This window comes from Gracilinanus agilis, chromosome 5 (genome assembly GCF_016433145.1).
Source record: "Gracilinanus agilis isolate LMUSP501 chromosome 5, AgileGrace, whole genome shotgun sequence".
Lineage (NCBI taxonomy): Eukaryota > Metazoa > Chordata > Mammalia > Didelphimorphia > Didelphidae > Gracilinanus > Gracilinanus agilis.
This window is the reverse complement of record NC_058134.1, coordinates 89,362,698-89,383,045: the sequence shown is the minus strand read 5'-3', so window position 1 is coordinate 89,383,045 and position 20,348 is coordinate 89,362,698. Positions and strand designations below refer to the sequence as shown.

Below are 20,348 nucleotides of genomic sequence, written 5' to 3'. Positions count from 1 at the left end.
GGAGTCATCTTTTTGGAGATCATCAATTTTTTCCTCTACTAAATGAAGCAAATTTTTTTTTGGTCTACAAACGATAAAACTAATAGGACCACATAATCTCTGTATCATCTAGGTGTTGTGTTACTATAAACATGGAATTTGCTCTAGAATATTGTGTTGTCGGTTTCCTTTTCATGAAATAATCAAGAGCGTTATCCATATCTATGTAAACTATTCTCAAAGATTTTATGAAGATGAACAAGTTACTAGTATGGGTCATTAATTTTTCCTAGTTTCTTTATTGCCTTTTTCTAGTAACAATAGCATTCTCGATGTTTTTGCAGTCATTCGTTATCTCCCCACCTTTACTGATACCTTGAGAAGAAATCCCTCATTGTGCATAACTTGCTGTTTGAGACTCCTTTGTGTTCTTAGCTTGTTACAACTGTTCTTCCCATATTTTTTTTCTAGAAACATTTGTACTTCTTCATGCAGTATCTTAACTGAAATGTTTAATCAATCATTGAGCTTCTCTCAACCCCTCTATTAATAAGTATTATCAACAAGTGGCTCTATAGGTTGCCATGCTCTGTAGCAGGTTTTTGTTACACAGAAAAAGGAAGATTTGTGTTCATTTCAGTAATGCATTAAAACATGGAGGGAAAAGAGCACTGAAGTAGGAGATATAATTCCTGGGTTCTCTTTCTTCCTCCTATGCTAAAGTTGTAGAATGCTAAAACAGTATTTTATGTCTATCTTTTGTGTCTATCTTTATGTCTGTCTATCTCTTTATGTCTATCTGTGAAATGATGAGATTATATTTCTGGTTCTAAAAGTCTGTTCTTCACAAAGCATTTATATTAAACTTGTACTAGGTTCCAAACACCATGCTAGATACTGAGGAAACAAAGACCAAAGACAAGTAGTACCTAGCCTCAAGATGCTTATATTTTACTTGATGAAAATAATACATACACTTATGAGAATAAGCACAAGGTGTGTGTTTTTGTCGATGTGGGTCTCTCTCATACCTGTATGCCTGCCATTCTGTCTGAGGGTACTAGTGACTGAAAAAATCAGCCTCTTTGGTGGTGTTTAACTGTAAGCTGAGCCATGAAGTAACCAAATTCTTCAGAGTTGCAGGTAAGGATGAAAGTGAAGATTGGAGGAGAGTCTGTGCAAAAACGCCAATATGGGAAATGAATCTTATATGTGAGGAACAGCAAGTAGTAGTTCAGTTTGACTGGAGTGTGGAATGCATGAAGAGGGGAGTGATGGATATTACTCCTAAAAAGGTAGGCTAGAGCCCTGGATGGTGATTGGCTTTAAATGCCAAAAAGAAGAGCTTGTGTGGGTTCTTAGAAGGAATAAGAAATCATCTATTGGGCCTTTTAAGCAGGAAAATAATAGGTTCAGGCCTGTCCTTGATAGTTACCTCTGTTTGGTAGCTTTGGCTTATAGAATAATAGTGTAGTAATAGTTGTAGTGGTCGTGGTGTGACTTGTCATCTAATCCTGCCTATGCCATCACCATTTAGCCCTTTTACTTTAATTATATCTATGTCCAGCTGAAGGTTAGTCAAATCATCCAGCATTTGAATGCTTACTTTTTGCCAAGAAAGGTAAAAAATAGTCCCTTCTCTTAGGTTGCTCACAATCTAATGGCTGGGGGGGCTGGGGGGAGTTGAGTGGGAGACAACATGCAAACAATGAAAAACATTATGTACGGGATAGCTACTACTGTAGTAAAGGAAATCAGAAAAGACTTCATGTAGAAGGTAGGATTTTAACTGGACTTCAGGGATATCAGGAAATCCAGGAGGAAGGCATGAGGAGGGAGAGTATTCCAGGAATGTAGACAGCCAATGAAAATGCGTAGAATAGGAAGATGGAATTTTGTGTGAGATGAACATAAAGGGAGGCCAGTATCACTGTATCAGAATATGTGAGAGGTCAGGGAAGAGCAAGATGTAAATGTTCCAAATCAATATTAATTAGGGAAATATAAATTAAAACAACTGAGGTTCCACCTCATACCCGTTGGTCTAGTTAACATGACAAAAAAAGAAAATGATAAATGGAAAAATCAGGACAGTGATACACTATTGGTGGAGCTATGAACTGCTATAACCATTCTGGAGAACAATCTGGAACTGTGCCCAAAGAACCATCTGCCTGTGTATACCCTTTGACTTAGCAATACTACTGTATTAGTACAGTATTAGTACAATACTGTTTAGTACAGTATTGGGATACTGTCTGTATCCCAAAGAGATAGGGGGAAAGGACCTACCCTGTAAAAAAATATTTATGGCAGCTCTTTTTGTGGTGGCAAAGAACTGGAAACTAAAGAGATGTTCATCGATTGGGGGATGAATAAACAACTTATAGTTTATGATTGTAATGGAATACTATTGTGCCATAAGAAATTACAAGATGATCACACACACACACAAAAAAAAAACCCAACCTGAAAATACTTTATATGAAGTGACAAAAAAGTGAAATGAGCAGAACGAAGAGAATGTTGTACACAGCAACAACAATAGTGTATGATGATCAACTGTGAATAACTTGGCTATTGTCAACAAGGTAAGTATCCAGGACAGCTCCTTAGAAAGGAACAGATAGAGCACAAATGCAAGTTGAAACATATCATTCTTTACTTTATTTCTTCCCATGAATTTTTCTCTATTGTAAGCAATATGTCTTATTTCACAGCGTGATGAACATGGAAATATGTATTGTATGAGAATATAAATACAATCTATTTCATATTAGCTGCCTTCTTGGGAGATAGGAAGGAAGCTGAGAACATGGATTGCAAAATTCAGAAAATGAGTATTAAAAATCATATCACTATATAATCTGGAAAAATAATAATTAAACAAGTTAAATTTTAAATTTTTTATTGCCTTAGAGCTATCAATTATAGATTATTGGGGAAAGTTCTTGTGAAATTATTGTAATGATAAGTGTAAATATTTCCTAATATTTTTCACATTGTGTTATTCATGAAAAATATAGAAATATGTATTGTGTGGATGTCAAAATTTTTACTTATTTTCATTTCTTTCTTTCTTACTTTTAGGCTTCTCTACAGTTTAGCCTTTAATGCCAGGTTTCTGAGACACCTTTGGTATCTAATATCATCAATGACAACTCGGATGATTACAGGGTGTGTATTTTAAATATTTGTGAAATGAAATGAAATGATATGGGGCATTCAAGTTTTTATATTCAGAGTGGATGAATGTGGACAGACTTTATTGCAAGTAGGCAATTTGCTAATCACTTCAATGTATTCATAATTAGAAGTAATTTCTAATGCTTTCTATTCCTCAACTAAAGAGAATTTTAGATGTGGGCATTTCTCTTTTTTAAGATGGTAGACATAATCTATTTCCACAGATGTATTAAGAATGTAGATTTTATCCTGTTATAGTTTTTCCTTTTCTGGAAAACCTCAGAACTTTTCTTTTCCTTATAACTGACTTTTAAAAAACACTTTAAAGTTGCCAAAATGCCATTATCAAAAATGCCCAAATATATTATCTCTTTTGAAGCCAATGATAATGTTATGTAGGTATGATGGATATAATTTTTCCAGTTTTACGTATGAGCAAACTGAGACTCAGAATAAGGTCTTTCTGATCCTTAATTCCAGAACTATATACTATGCCACATTGTCCCTAGAGATATATTTGTTCCTTATGATTTTTGTGTTTATCTGAGAGTCTACATGCAATGCCAAAAATTTATTAAACTACATTTATTTAAATAATAACGGAATATCACACTTGGTATTAAATTCAAATGAGTTAGTTTATTTTTTCTTAAATTAAATTTTATAATTTATATATAAATTTATAAACATTAACAACCATGGATATTTCCATATATGAAGAACAGAAAAAGAAGATTGTATATTAAACTGTGAATATCTATCATGACAATGCCTGACTGCATTAGCCCCCCAAGATTTGGAAAATCTGAGTAAAAAGTTTTGGACCTCCATTCGTACCAGAGAAGTCTGAATTTTTTCTTTTTCTTCTATGGAATGTTACAATACCTTATTGTAAATTTTAAGTTAGGTATGCATTTCTGAGTTTATAAACTTCTTCTGTATCATCTGTTGGCCTTCAAGTGTCATCTTCAGCTTCTGCAAAACTCCTCCAAAATTTCCATTTAACATCTTATGCCAACCTAAGAAATATTGAAACCTACTGGAGGTAGTGGTGTAAAAACCATTGGGGCGTATTTCTTATTGATTCAGTTAAATGTTACTCCAGCTTCTTGTGAAGTCTATATTTGATGATGGCATATTACTTCAAGATAAAAAAACATTTAAAGATGATGTCATTAGAGTCAGAGTTTCTGAGCAGTCATATAGGGAAATCTTTTTTTCCTATTCATGCCTTCTAACATTGGCCTTAGATGTTGCTACTTGACTAGAACTATTATCCATTCTCTTTTATAGAAAAGAAATAAATGCTACTACTATGAAAGGAATGTAAACTTAGAGTGAATACCTTACTTAAAAAAAAAAAAAACCAAAACTCTTACCTTCTATCCTAGAATCAATACTGTGTATTGGTTCCAAGGCAGAAGAGTGGTAAGGGTTAGGCAGTGGGGGTCAAGTGACTTGCCCAGGATCACGCAGCCAGGAAGTGTCTGAGGCCAGATTTGAACCCAGGACCTCCCGTCTCTAGGTCTATGTCTCAATCTACTGAGCCACCCAGGTGCCCCACAATAACTTTAAAAAGTACTTTGAGACATATAGTCTTTCCTTTGGTTCTCATAATAATCCCATATGGTGAATTCCAACTGTTAATAGATATAATAAAAAATCAGGTTATTGCAGAGGTCAACATAAATTAGTGCTAATACTGGAATTAGAACCCAGCATGCTGTCATTGACTTCTACTTTATAATATTTTGTAGGACTTCATATAAAAGAATGAGTTTGTTATTTGAACTAACTTTTTTTTTTCACTTGAGCATAGAGTTAACTTTCATTTGCTGAGGTTTTAAGCTGTCTTTTTGCCTTGTAAGTAACTATGTCTATACCACCTGTTAGGTGTACTTGGTGCTGCTTAGCTTAATACAGAAGGAGATTGGGAATCATGATGGCAGGAAATTTTCACTTACCTGTTATAGTATCACAGCTTAGCAACAGATATTGCTTGTACCTCTGCTTAATTATTTCTTATTTGTTAGGAACAAATGCCCCTTGGCCAGGAGGTAGAGACATGATCTGTGAAAGAAAAATAGGATATTGATTTTTATCAAATTATTAATTAACATTGCAGTGGCCACCTCTCCCCACCCCCCATGTTTATGATAGGATAAGTATAGTTGTTAGATAATGACAGAGGTTTTAAAATTATGGTTTTGGCTATTGTTTAATTTATGACTATATTTAAAATAATCTAATACAAAACTAGAGTAAACTGAATTCAGTTAACATTTTAAACAAGAATTTTCTATGGACACTAAACATTTAGTCTGTGCTAAATAGTTAAATATTTCTTATAGTCTTGGAAGGGGAAAGAACAAGAGAAGGGAGCAAACATATAATCATCTACTTTACAAATATTATCTCACTTGATTGTTTGATTCTTGTTACATTTACTTATTTATTTTTAAAGCCTTATCTTCTGTCTTAGAATTGATAGTAGATATTATTGGTTCCAAGACAGAAGGTAGTAAGGGCTGGGCAATTGAAGTCAAGTCACTTACCCAGGGTCACACAGCTAGTATATGTCTGAGGCCAGATTTGAAACCAAGACTTCCCGTCACCAGGCCTGACTATCTACTGAGCTACCTTGTGGCCCCAGAACTCATTTATAATATATATTACTCAATACACAGTCTTCAGTAATAAAATACCTAATTATTGATAAAAGAAATGAATTTTTAAAGTTTCTTGCCATAAAATATCCTTTGCTTGGGGTAGGACTGAGAAATGATTTTGTGTTTAATTAGAAAATAATTAATGAGATATAATACAAAGTGACTTAAAGGCTTAGTGCATCTTTAAGGCATTCAAACTCAGAGTTGCACCAAGAATGAGATTACTTTGTATATTAAAATTCTGGAAGAAATCCCTGAACATTTCTAGTTCTTCCATCTTAACTCACATTAAGACCAAATGGATAATAATGTATGCTGTTTTTTGCATACCTTTAAAATATGCATTACAGTAATTAAAATCCAAGCAGCTAGGAGGCTTAATGGATAGAGAGCCAGGCCCCTGGTGATGAGATGTCCTGGGTTCAAATTTGGACTCGGATATTTCCTAGCTGTGTGACTCTGAGCAGGTAATTTAACATCTGATGCCTATATCCCTTACCACTCTTTTGTCTTGGAACCAACACAATAGTATTGATTCTAAGACAGAAGGTAAGGGTTTCTTTTTAAACTCATTAAAATTAGAGTCATTTGAACAACAAAAAAGGCATTTGTTTTAACTGTATAGTTTTTCAGGACCTTAATATAGCTTTGCATTTTAATATATCAACTCAATTGCATACCTCCAAGATCAGTTGATAGCCAATCAGTACAGTGATTTTGAAAGGAGGGACAACAGAGACATCTAAACTCTATGCAACCTCTTTGTATCTTACCAAGTAAAGAAATGGTCAACAGAAGCAAAAGAAGGTGGCATAGTAGATGTCTTTGGATTCAACTTCTCTCAATTCTTATTCACTTATGTCTTGGGAAGTAGATTTTTTCTATTTTATTTTTGTTTTGATCAATTTAGACTTTTTGAATATCATATCTGGTTTGGCATATATTTTTGCAGATAAAGCATCAGTAAGTGGGATGCATCAGTAAGTTAGGTCTCTGAAGGAGCAATTCTCAACTGTCTATATTTTAAAAGCTGTTTTCAGGGGAAGAACATTAACAGGCTTCTTTTTTAATTATTTTAGGGTCCTTGGCAAAACAGATGGTTTTCCATATGTCTAATCTCTATTCATGCCATAGAAATTTAAATCAATTTCCTGTTAAATATAGATGAATAAAAAGCTGATCAAAATGTTTCAAAGAACCCTTTACTAAAAAATGTTAACATTTATTTCTCTAATATACTTGCCTATTGTGATATAATAAGAACTATAATGACATTCTCTATTTCTATCTCTTTAATGTAACTCTCACTGTTCTATAAAAAATTTGTGTTCTTTGCACTTATAAATAGAAATATGTAAAATTAGTGACATTTTCTTTAAAATGTTAAATATGAAATGGTCAGAAATATTAAAAACAACAAGTTTTTAGTATAAAAAATAAGCTCAATTTCCTCAATTTTGCTTTAACTTAGGCATTCTAGTTATTTTCTTTTCCTAGGTTCCCTAAAAACTAGCACTATTATATCCTCTTTGGTCTTTACATTAGCTTGATATGGACCTTCACAATAAGTTTTCTTATTTCATCAGTATTAGAAAGATAATAAGCCTATCCTCCCTACAGCAGAGAGGCAATTATTAAGATAACTAAAGGAAAGCAGTCACAGGTGAAAGTGCTTTTTTGAAAAATAACTTTTGTTTTCATCTTCTCTTTCACCTTACCCCCCTCTTCAACCCATTTAGAAGACAAAAAATAAATAAAATCCATGATAAATATTTATAGACATGCAAAACAAATTTCTGAAAGAAATAAAAGAAAAAAATATGCTTCAGGCAGCACTCTGAGTCCATGGGTTCTGTTCCTGGAATTGGATAGTAGATTTGTCCTTAGGAATTGTGTTTGGTCATTTGTTGTTTTGTGTTGATATGCTTTATTAAGTCTTTCTGACTTATCATCTATATGATATTGCTGTTAATTTATAAATTGTTCTCCTGGCTCTACTTATATCACTTTGTATCAGTTCTTGATATCTTGGTTTTTCCTGGACCATCCTCTAGCACAGTAGTATGCCACCACATTCCTGCATCATTGCTTGTTCAGATGTTCCCCAATTGATATGAAAGTTCTTTCCAAAAGCAAGCTATTACTTAGCAGTTTACATTTTTAGTAGTAACAACACTTTTTTTCAACAAGAGGAATTTCTATGCTATATATTTTCAAGGTAGGGATGGCTTCTTTTAATATATTTTAAATTTTGAAGTATACTTTGACCAAATTAGTTTGGGATGCTGGTCCATTCAAAATCTTGTACAATCTTTGAATAAATTATGAAGTAGTATGATGTAGTAGATAGAGGGATATCCTCTGTGCCAAGAAAATCTGGGTGAAGTTTAAATTTTGATAGATATTGGCTTTGCAGTCTTGGACAAGTCACTTAACTTCTCATTGTTTTAGGAAGCTAAGAATATGATAGTTTGCATAGGTAAAATGATACTTTTCAGTAACTGATGGATGCCAAATCATCTTTCCCCATATCTCTGAGGAGTCAAAGAACTGCTAGTAAAAACTTGTATTGCATTATTCTGAAGTCATTGGGTATAGAAACTGAAGTATTTGCATAAGGTATTATAGCTGATCTGTAATAGATCCTCATGTATTAGATTTTCTGACTCTTGGACTATTGTTCTTTCATTAAAGTAAATTATGAATTTTTATTTGCTTATAACTCTTTGGGATTGATATATTTAACAATGAGTATTCAAATAGAAGCTTATTATGGGAGAAGATGTTAATCCATCAAAGTAAAAGATTTATATTTCATTAGCCTGGCTTTTGTATATAAGAACAAGTCTTTTGACCCTTTTTGCCAGTTATGTTCTCTATTTTTGAAGTAGAAGTATTTAAATTGTTGCTTGTTGTTCCCGAAAGATTTTATGGGTTTGTTTAAAACAATCAAGGTGGCTCATTTTTAGGGTATCTCTCTATCTGCTTTTCTAGAATTATGGAATTTTGGAGTTGGGGGAAAGACCTTAGAGGTTATTTTATTAAGATCCTTTTATTATTAAAAAAAAAATTGAACCCCAGTAAAACAGAGTGATTTGCCCAATTGTATAACTACTGTTTATAAATTCACAAAACTATAATAGTAAATTCTCTGTGTGGTACTATGACTGGAGTCAAAATTTGGGTGAAGGTCTGAGTTGGAATTAGGATTAGAGTCAGAGGAAAAGATATAGTTATAAAAAGCCTCAATACCTACTGGAATAAAAGTATAAGCACAAACACAATTTATTAGATCTATTGTTAAGACCAAATTGTATTCAAAATGAAAAAATAAAGAACTTGTCATTGATGTTAGCAAAGATTTATGAAACACACATAGTTTTGCAAAGTACTATATTTGTTTCCTGAGACAGTTACTAAGAATCAAGTACCTATTCTCATAGAAGCTCATAATGTAAAAGAAAAGGGTAGATATTTCTTATGGTGGAGTTGTAACTATCTGTCAAAGATTCCTAAAATATATGGCAGAATGATGATGACTTTTAAAATGTCATCTGCAGACAATTAGGCTTCAAACCTCAGAACCTTTTAGGATTATGTTAATTGATTGTTCCCCTGGTGGTAAGATTTTATTTTGCACTTTACAAACCTGTTGTCCTGTAGAGTTTTTTACCTGCAAAGCAGCAAGGTTACCTCTTGTTTTATAGAACTATGGAGCCTTTGGATTGGAAGGGACTTCAAAGGCTATGTAGGAATCACTCCTACAATATCTATATCATCTTCTGCCTCTGCCTGAATATTTCTAATGGTTTGGTAGTCTCCCTCAGGAAATAATCTTTTACATTTTCAGGCTGCCTTAATTGGTTCTGAGACCTTAATTCATTAATTTAGACACAGACAACTAATCTTACATTGATTGTAAGTTTTCTTTTCTGTTCCCTTAATTCAAGGTCCATGGTACCATTGCTTCAGGTCATATCAAGAGGTTCTCCCATGTCTTTAGAGGATTCCAGTCGAATCATCCCACTCTTTTACCTTTTTAGCTCCTTGTTTAGTCACTCGCTAATTTCCATACATGATAATGAATTCTTCGGTGATCCTATAGATGGTGAGTATTTTGAAGATTTTTTTTCCCTGAATATATTAAGTAGTATGAGAATTGTAGAGTGTATCAGACATTTAATTATGTATGAAAATGACAAATTAATTTTGCAAGAAAATATAACTTAGATTTTTGTAGTTGTAGGTCAAAGACAATCATCAATGATGCCTTTTACATTACAAGAGCTTATAATACTATCACGATGCCTTCGAGATGCCTGCTTAGGAATCATCAAATTGGCTTATCCTGAAACCAAACCAGAAGTTCGTGAAGAATATATTGTAGCATTTAAAAGTGTGGGAGTAACAACTAATACTGAAATGCAGCAATGTATACAAATGGAACAAAAACGGTGGATTCAGTTATTCAAGGTATAATGTTTTTTAATTTCCCTTTTAAACGATAGTGAAATTCAAATGAAATATAGATTTTTTTCAGTTAAATGGGGGAAAAAACTATTTTGTTTTAGGATACTTTGTGGGATTCAGTAAATTTTCCAGGTATCAAATAATTTGGTTTCTACCATGTTGTTTTTATTAGATCTTTTACAGATTTTCTTTTTCAAGTTGTCACATTTTAATTGATTTGCTGCAGAAGAAATAGAGTATTAATTTAATGTGGGCTAAATGTACATTATTTCAAAATATCTCCAGCATATTCTTATCCTTTAACTCTGGCAGGCAAAAAGCTGTGAGTTACAATGGCTGAAATATTGGCAAGAAACCACCACCACTAAGAAATTTAACTAGTGGAGGGGAAAAAGAAGAGGAAGAGAAAAAGGGTGCTTGACTTGCCATGAAATTTCTGCTGCAAACATATCTAGTCAGCTAAAATTGCTCATTAACAGACTGAGAGCAGAAGAAATGCATTTTCCAAATTGAATGCTAGATTTACAGTCCGTTTAATACTTGCGACCTCTCGCACACTAATGTTCAGTTCGAGTCATCAGCTGTCCCTTCAGGTCTTTTATCACTGCTTTTGTCAAGCTATCTATTTAATTGAAAGAAGTTAATTGAATGAAAATGATCAACTAAGCTTGTATTAATATTGCTAATGGAACTTTCTTCTTGGCCATGTTTGGAGAAAGATGTCATGCTAGACTTTAGGAAAGGCCCATTAATGCTTGCACTTAACCTGATGGGCTAATTAAGGAATGCTTATTCATTCTACAAGTCTACTATAGTCTCTATCCAAGCCCATTCTGCCTGATTTTACAACACATTTCACTTATGAGCATCAGCATTAGTAGCAGTGAAGATAGCCGATAATGTTTTGATTGCACTCACTATAGTACTAATGCATCACTGAATTTATAATTTGTACAGATTACTATATTTGTTTGCACAATTTAATTAAATTACTTGTATTTTATATTTCTAAATAAACTTTAATTAAAGGTTCTCTGTGTCTTTTTAAAAGATTAATACCTCATTTGAACTTAGTTTCTAAGTTATACTAATCTTTGTTATCTGTTTAGTACTTTTAAATATTTATCCTTGCCATTTTTATTATTTAAGTCTTTTTTTCCTAAATTTTTTGTAGAAAAAAAATTTTTGTAAATTTTTAAAAGAGTATGTGTTATTTTCTTCAAGTGTTTGATTAGACCCCAGGATTTTGTTAATAGATACCAGGTTTCATATACAATTTCAAGAAGCATTGTTTTATGATAGTTGCTCATATAGCTTCTCTTTAGGATCTAGACATCTCAGTTTAATTTTGCCATTTATGGTATATATTTTCTTAAGTTTTTGTATAAAATACAGAATACTTATTTTAGAATTTCCTGTTAAGCTCCAGAACTTCTTACTATTAATGATTCATGTAGCTCCTTAATAAGTGAGGTGAAAGTTCATCTTTTTTTTTTTTTTTTCAAAAGATTTTTGCAGTTTTTTTCAATAACCATAGAGAATTGAAAATGAATTATTTCCAAGACTAGGAAATTTAGATTACTGTTTTGAATGAAAAACGTAAAGCATAAAAAAAATAAAACAAAGACATTCCCCTTCCCCCATCCCTGCCTTTACTGTGGATTTAATACATTCCTGGGAGGAGGAAAAAATTTTTTTTAATGTATTCTGTAGACAGGAGAACGTTCTGGAGCGATCACAAATGCCACCTTCTATATGAAGTCTTTCTTTTTTTTCTTCCAACTACTAGAACTTACCTTTCCAGTAACTTGTATTTTTGTGTGTACATATATACGTGCTTGCACATTCACAAAAACAGAAACACATTTGTGCACACATGCAAGTTGTCTCCTACTAGAATGTGAGCTCCTTGCTGCCAGACTTTCTTCTTTGTCTTTGCCTTTAACTCCATAGTGCCTCGCTGATAGTAGTAGGTACATGCTAAATATTTGATGATTGATTAATATAAAATCTTCCTATTTTCATCAAACAGGATTCTATTGTCTGATGAGAATTTTAGTTATTTAATTAGATTTTGTTAGTCACATTTGAAACAAAATCGTTCATTTTCATAAAAAGAGAAATTAAAGAAAAATTTCAATAATTTCTTTGAATTGATTTTCTCAAATTTCAAAGCGGGAGTATCTGACTTCTAAATAACCAGTTACTTTCACTTTCTAGCATTGTGATGGGCCTTCTGGAATAATTTGTGTGAGAAGTTCTGCTGGCTGATAGCACAACATTGAGTTTTAAGTGGATAAAGTCATCTTTCTTTGTCAAGATAAGAACTGAGGTCAATTTGCTAAACACTTCATTGACACTACTAAAACAGTTTACCCATTTATCACATTTATAAACTCTTCTTGAAGTTTAATTTACAGCCATAATTGCTTTTGTTTTATGATGAGAAAGAACAGCATATTTTTAATGTGCCCTTTGAAGACCCAAATGAGTATCTTGCATTTACTGTTAACTTTTGAGAAATCAGTCATGGAAGCCAAAATGTTCTATTGACTTCTACAGAAGGATTTTTAAAAATTCATTGCTGAAAATAGTGGTGGGGAGGGAAAAGCGCAGATTAGTGGAAATAGAATCTTAACGGCTTTGGTAATTCATTTAATTTTAATTTTTTTTTTTTTTACTGTGGTTAAAGCAACGATTGTTTTCTAGTCAAATGGTTGCTCAAAAAAGAAATGTTAGTTTACACTTTAAATCGGGTTTTTTGTTATAAAGAGTTATTACTTGTGATCTCAGAACCTACCACTTAATTATTTGTGTCTATGTTCTATCCCTATTTTGGAATAGGTCAAGGACTGTGGTGGTTTTTGTAACCCCAGCACTTAGCAAATAGTAAAAATAGGGATTGGACCTGTGATTTCTTTGGTGTAGAGAAATCCCAGATGGGAAATCTACATCTACCAGTGCAAAATCAGCAACTTATAGAGTTGGCCTAGAAAAGAGAGAGAGAGAGAGAGAATGAAAGAGAGAGAGAGAGAGAGAGAGAGAGAGAGAGAGAGAGAGAGAAGAGAGAGAGAGAGAGTGAGTGAGTGTGTGTGACTTGTCCAGGGTCACACAGTATGTATCACAGATAGTACTTGAACCCAAGATTTCTTTGCTCTGGGGCCAGTTCGATCCACTATGCCATGCTGTCTGTTCTTCTCTGGTAAGCACTGAATAAATCTTTGGATTGAACTGAAGATTTCCCTGTGATTCAGATTAGGAATCTGGAAGAAAAATAAAATACTAGCAATGTTTTCACCTTTAAAATATTAACTATGAAAATATATGATTTTAACTTATGCAAATCCCCTGGACTGAAGCCTGAAACAATAATGGAATTTTGGTGATCCAGCTGCTGTGTTCTGAGGCACAGAGAAGTCAGTGACTTTCCCAGGATGGCAGTGGTGGACAAGTAATTAAATTTAACATTATTACTCAAAGTTAAGAATAATTCCCTAACATTGTTAAGAATTTCAACCCTTCTGGATATGGCTCACTAACTTCAGTACAAAATTAATACATTTTTTATTAACAATATGGAAATAGGTCTTGATCAATGACACATGTAAAACTCAGCGGAATTGCTCGTTGGCTACAGGAGGGGGGTGAGAGGAGAGGAGGGGGAAAGAACATGATTCATGTAACCATGGAAGAATATTCTAAATTAATAATTAAAGAAATAAACTTAAATTCTTTAAAAATTTAAATACATTTTTTAATATACCAGTGGAATATCTGTGACAAAAAAATCTGTTTTGTTTCGAAAATTGACGTTTTTCCTCTATTTTCCTTCACCTTTCTTTATCTAACTCACATTCTTTATCTGTAAAAACACCTGTTGTATATAGCTAAAAATAGATCAGAGTTTGATAATATTTTCAAAGATACTTGTTTTTCCATTGTCTAAATTTCTTCTGGTACTACACTCCTCAGAAAACTATTGAATATAACTCAGATTTTCTATTTTTAAAAGGGAAGAAAAGGAAAGAAAAAGCTTTTATTAAACTTTCCTTTACTGTGTTCTAGACTAGGTACTAAACCCTTTACAAATATTATCTCATTTGATCCTTTCAACAACTCTTTTTTTTTTTTCCTAAACCCTTAACTTCTGTGTATTAGTTCCTTGGTGGAAGAGTGGTAAGGGTAGGCAATGGGGGTCAAGTGACTTGCCCAGGGTCACACAGCTGGGAAGTGTCTGAGGCCAGATTTGAACCTAGGACCTCCTGTCTCTAGGCCTGGCTCTCAATCCACTGAGCTACCCAGCTGCCCCCTCAACAACTCTTATCCACATTTTACAGTTGAGGAAATTGAAAGAAACAAAGGTTAAGTGACTTTCCCAGGGTTGTGTAGCCAGTAAGTATCTGAGGCAGGATTTGAACTCAAGTCTTCCTGGCCCCAGAACAACATTTTTCACCTATCTGAAAAGAAAAATTAGCAAATCCAAACAATACTTTGGGAGAGAAAAACAATATCTGAAATTATGTATATTCCATACCTATGGATTTGTACAGGAATGGGATTTGGGGGCGGGGGTATCTTTCATATCTCTTTGGGGCTTAAATGTTTTTACATTAGTTTTCATTTTTTTCTTTTTAGATCATTGGAGTGATTATGTATATTGTTTTCTTGATTCTGTGTACTTCACTTGACAAATTCATATGTCTTTTGAATGGTTCTCTTCATTATTTTTATCATTTTAAGTCATTTTTGGCATAATTCCAAATTACTTTACAAAATGAATGTACTGAATCATGCTTCCACTGAAAATACCTGTTTTCCAATACTCTTATTAATACCTTGCCAGTTAAGCTGTGTATTATTTTGTCTTTATCTTCTTAGTGATTGGGAGCATATGCTTATGTATTTGTTAAAAAGATGTGTTTTGTTGTTTTTGTCTTGTTTTACTTTTAACAATAAGGGCTAAGCATTTGGGTTTAAGTCACTTGCCCAGGGTCACACAGCTAGGAAGTGTCTAAGGTCAAATTTGAACCTAGGATCCCCTGGCCTGGCTCTATTCACTAAGCCATCTTGCTGCCTCAAGGTTGAAGGTTTTAAAAAAAGAATTAATTGTTCTATCTGTTGACCACTTGTGGGGTGGGGAATGCCTTCACATGAGGAAAATGGAGAAATTCAGGAATGATTGCTCAAGTTTTCCTTCTGTTTTAGGGGTCTTGTATTTCCATTCACCAGAGGGAGTGAAGGAACGCATTCTGTTATTTTGTTTAGGAAGCCTTGGTTCCCAGTTTTTTTATAGTGTGCTCAATTTATTCCTTAAAAAACTTTTTATGGCCACATTTGTGATTTGCTTGGTATAGAGAATTCCTCCTTGAGGAAACTCACTCTACCAATGCAGATCAGCACCTTCTGTGCCACTTCTAGTTAAGAAAGGTTTGCCTAGGGCATGAAGAGATTAAATGTCTTCCTTAGGTTTTTGAAGACAGTATGTGTCAGAAGCATAATCTTCCTGATTCTGACACTGAGGTTGGCTTGATGCTTCAGGCTGAACATTTTAAAATAACAGTTCTTTACCTGTGGCCAGTGAACTTTTATTCTGAGGACAATTTCAACATAACTAGTTTCCCTTTGTAATCATGGATTTTTTATTTTATGTATTTAAAAACATTCTATAGTCTATAGACTGCCAAAATGATAATAAAGACATGATATTTTAAAGAAGAATGATACTATCTGCTTTAAGGATGCAAAACTATAAAATTTGAAAGGAAGTTATTAGCCTGCTTTTTTGTTCTTTGGCAAATGCCTTCCTTGCTGATGTGTATATTCCAAAGCATTCACATAAATGGGATTTCATTTAATTAGAGTAATCCTGTTGCTAAACATGCCTGTTTTGTTTTTTGTTGTTTTTTTTTTTCTCAAAAAAATGCCTGTGGGTTTTTTTTTTTAATTATTTCATCTCTTCTATTGAATTGGCAGATCTTAGGTGTTCTAAAATGTTCTAAACCATGTCCCTAACCTGTCCTCTACCCTCCCAAACCAGATGTCCTTTTCTTTGGGTTCTTCCCATCCATCCAGATCCCTGCAGGGTGACTTGGCCTTGTGGCTTGGCTTTGGGAGCATCTGTGGACTTGTTTATTGATGATTGCCCTATCTCGAATGCCTCCCTCTCTTGTCTTCTGGTCCCGGAGCCCCTGACTCTCCAATGTCAAATCATTTGGTCCTTTTTAGCTCCAGTGGAACTGTTTTGTACCTGCTTGTTTACTAGTCTAGCCTAGTGCCATCCATCAGCTTTTCTCACACACACTCTTGCACACAGAGAAAGTTTTAACATGATTTCCTCCCCATCTTCTTTTTTGTAAATAATATACATACTGTCAATTTTTTTTATTATAGGAAATATGCTTTGATGTGCTAGTACAAAAAAGTTTTAAACTTAGATTTTCTATTTTTCTATTATATTTGTCCATGCCTAAGAATAGTTCTTTCTAAAAAAATAATTGGTCAGTATCATTAGATTTTATGCTAAAGAATAGGTGTATTTTAAAAAAATTATCCAATATTATTAGATTTCCTCCAACCTCATATATATATACGTATATATATATATGGAGTATACATATATGTTTTATGTAAATATGGATTAGAAATGACTAACACACAAGAACATTTAAATGTTTCAGAAAATGGGAGAAAGGCTTTGAGCAAGACTTTGGATCAGCATGATATCTAGATAGAGAAGAACTAAAACATAATAGTTGAGTAGACTTGACAAAAGCAAGATATTTTTATATGTGTGATATAGTGAAAATAAATATTTATTTTGAGGAGATCATGCTATCAGTCATTGTAAGTCCTCTGGTTTTCTTCATCCTAGAGAGACTGACTATACATGCAAATGGAGCAAAAGACATTATTTCTGTGAGTTTAATCAGAAAAATTGCAAATTCTTTTTCAGTTCTATTGATTGGTCAGGGAAAAATATATATGTCTGTACTTGTAATTGTGGTTCATAAAATTCTTAGTGAGCTAATATGTTACCAAATATTTTTCCATCTTAGAATTTAGTTAAGAAATCTCTTTGGGTTTTTGTAAATTATTGTCTGGAACAAGTCATTTGCTGCTACTTGGGTTAATTTTGGCTTCCTTTCCCCTGGAAGATAAACATTTTGTATATAAGATACATTACTATGATCTGCAAAAGAAAGTACTTTTAGCTAAACTGATTCTGGCAATGATTTATAGTCAATTCTTAAATTACTTAATGACATATACTTTAAAGTTATTTAGATGAAAGAATTTTGTAGTGTCTTATTGAATTGTTGACCTTTTATTTCTAATGATGGGTTTTTGTTGCCTTTGCACAATTCTTTTTAGGAAAACTTGTTTATATTGAATAGATCTATTTTGCCTACCTAGGTTATCACCAATCTAGTAAAAATGTTGAAGTCCAGAGACACAAGACGAAATTTTTGTCCACCAAATCACTGGCTGTCAGAACAAGAGAATATTAAGGCAGATAAGGTATTGGTGAAATGTTTTTGTAATTTTTGCCCCTTTCAGATTCTTTTTTTAAAATAGCCTTTTCATAAAAATTTAATTGATTATTTAGAATTGGGTTTTGCTTTTTAATATATAGTTGAATAGCTGAAACATTATAAACTGAAATAGTAGAAGACAAAAATGCATTGTCAGAATTACAGTAATTGAATTCTTTTTGTTAGTTTTTGTTCTTTAATGAAGTGTTAAGTTTGAATTACTATGTTTACTATAACATTACATTGAAGCCTAATAATTATTTTTTTGAATAGAAATGATTTTGCCTGGAGTGAGAAGATTGTACTATTGACTTAAAGAAGATAGGACTAGTCTTTATTCTTCTGAAAATAACTTTGTAGAAACTGGGTCTAAGAAACCACCTGTGATTACCTAGCTATATTATCATTCTTTCAAATTATATGCCACTATTCCTTTGTGAATTGTATGGTAGTTTAATTTGGCTAGATGATCATGACTGGTTGAATTTAGCCACCTTTGCTAACTTTTGTAGATCAATTCCTAATAGTTAGGTCTTTTACAATTCCTTAATGAGTCTTGTACTAATGAGAGTGTTTAAATAGAAATATGTTTTTTAAACTATTTTTTAAAAATAACATTCTGCCTCTTAATTCTGTCATAGGCAGTGCACATAGTAGCTTCTCAATAAATGTTTGTTTTTGATGGTGGTGATGAAATACATACATGGATGAGGTGTGCATACTCACACAAATTTCTTCTGCTTCACTTTAAGAATGCCCACTGTACCATGGAATCAGTCAGTCAACAAATACTTATTGAGCTTGTACTATGTACCTAGCACTGTGCTGGGTGCTGGGAGGAACACAAAAGAAGTAGAGGACATGTTCCCTGCCATCAAGAAAGTTACAGTCTTATTGGGGAGAAAAGATGTAAATATTAGAAACATCTAGAGAACAAGATGGTATAAGGGATTCAGTATAAGGTAGGGTTACCTTGTAATCTGTTCATGGCAGCTTAATACTAGAAGTACCAGAAGGACCTCAATAATAGACTGCATCACTTATAGCGTAATTCAACAATATGGACCTTGAGATCAGGGTGGGTGTTAGGCTAAATAGCATAGGATTTGATAACCATTAGCACATGTGCAGAGATGGCATGCTAGGAAATTTTGAGTGGTACAAACAGGACTAGGACTAGATAAAGCTGTTGAAATAGGTTAAATTAATATTGGTGCCATACCATAGTGCCTGTATCCTCCTGCCTAGTGCTCCATTTTCCTTGAGATCTCTCTCCTATTTGTTATCCATTGTTAATTCCTGTTCAGGTATTAACTGATAACAGGCCTTCTTCTGGATTAGTTGAATAAAATCATAATAACTATATCATGTAGCCCCATGCAGGAAGGAATCTGTGTTGCCTCACTCTTCCGATTTAATGAAGACTTGGTGGCAACTATGGGTGGCCTTTTTAGTCACATTTGGTAAATAATATTGTAAACACTTCATTTTGAAAAAAAAAAAGATATTTGGAAAACCAGATAAAATATCCCCTTAAAGAAGTATACTGTTAATTTATTATGAGATGTGTATCTCAATTAATAAGAAATAGCCATATGCTCATATTTTGGCCATTTATTTGCCAGACAACTGTCTTGATGAATAAATATTATTTATCAAAGTATAAGTAAATAAAATATTTGAATATTTGAATTCTATTAGTATATTTGGATTTTTGAAGTTTTATATAGTTTACCAAGAGCCCATTTCAAGAAATATACATATGTTAAGATATCTGATCAAGGCAGAATTATTTATTCACATAAAAGTAAATAATTTAGAATGTGTAAATGCAAAGATAATTCATTATGTATATCTTATGATGAAAATTTTTCATCTTTTATCTTTGCTATGGACTTGAAACTTTTCATTCATCAGCAAACCATTCATGCTTGATTTACTTAATGAAGAATTGGCATGATTTACATTCTTTCCTTGGTAACCATATGATCAACTGCTGTACTTGCAGTCATGCTAGCTGAAGGTTTTTGGCCCTCAGGTTGGTTACCTAGTGTTCTTTTCTGATCACTATACCCATAAATGGCATTTTCCATTTTATTTTAGTTAACTAGGATATACACCCACAAATGAAGTCTTAGCTATCAAATAGTGTAGTTAGAGTTTAATAATGTGTGTATTTTTTAGAAGTCTAATGTCATGTTAAATATATGAAAAGAATAACCAGGGTAAGAAATAGAGGTTTAAAAAGAATGTAGACAAGTTTGAAGGAAGATATTTGTGATGCAAGTATGGGATAGTATTTGTAATAATTTATCAACACTGTACCTTTAAACTATAAATTTAAAGTTTCAGATTTAATGCAAGATCTCATTAACAAGGTTTGGTCATTACATAGGTTACACAGCTATATGTGCCATCAGCTAGACATGTGTGGAGAGTCCGACGGATGGGAAGAATAGGTCCATTGCAGTCTACTCTGGATGGTGAGTTCAAATGTGGGTTTATTTCCTTC

The 20,348-nt window shown here is 33.0% G+C and overlaps 1 protein-coding gene across 1 annotated transcript in view; it reads left to right on the top strand.

The window, feature by feature from the left end:
• UBE3C (ubiquitin protein ligase E3C) overlaps positions 1-20,348 on the top strand; it is a 204,236-nt gene that overhangs the window by 91,905 nt on the left and 91,983 nt on the right. Inside the window, exons 11-15 of the mRNA XM_044678556.1 lie at positions 3,070-3,156; positions 9,785-9,942; positions 10,075-10,307; positions 17,718-17,822; positions 20,232-20,319. Coding sequence (XP_044534491.1) covers positions 3,070-3,156; positions 9,785-9,942; positions 10,075-10,307; positions 17,718-17,822; positions 20,232-20,319 — 671 coding nt within the window. The remainder of the gene's footprint in view (positions 1-3,069; positions 3,157-9,784; positions 9,943-10,074; positions 10,308-17,717; positions 17,823-20,231; positions 20,320-20,348) is intronic.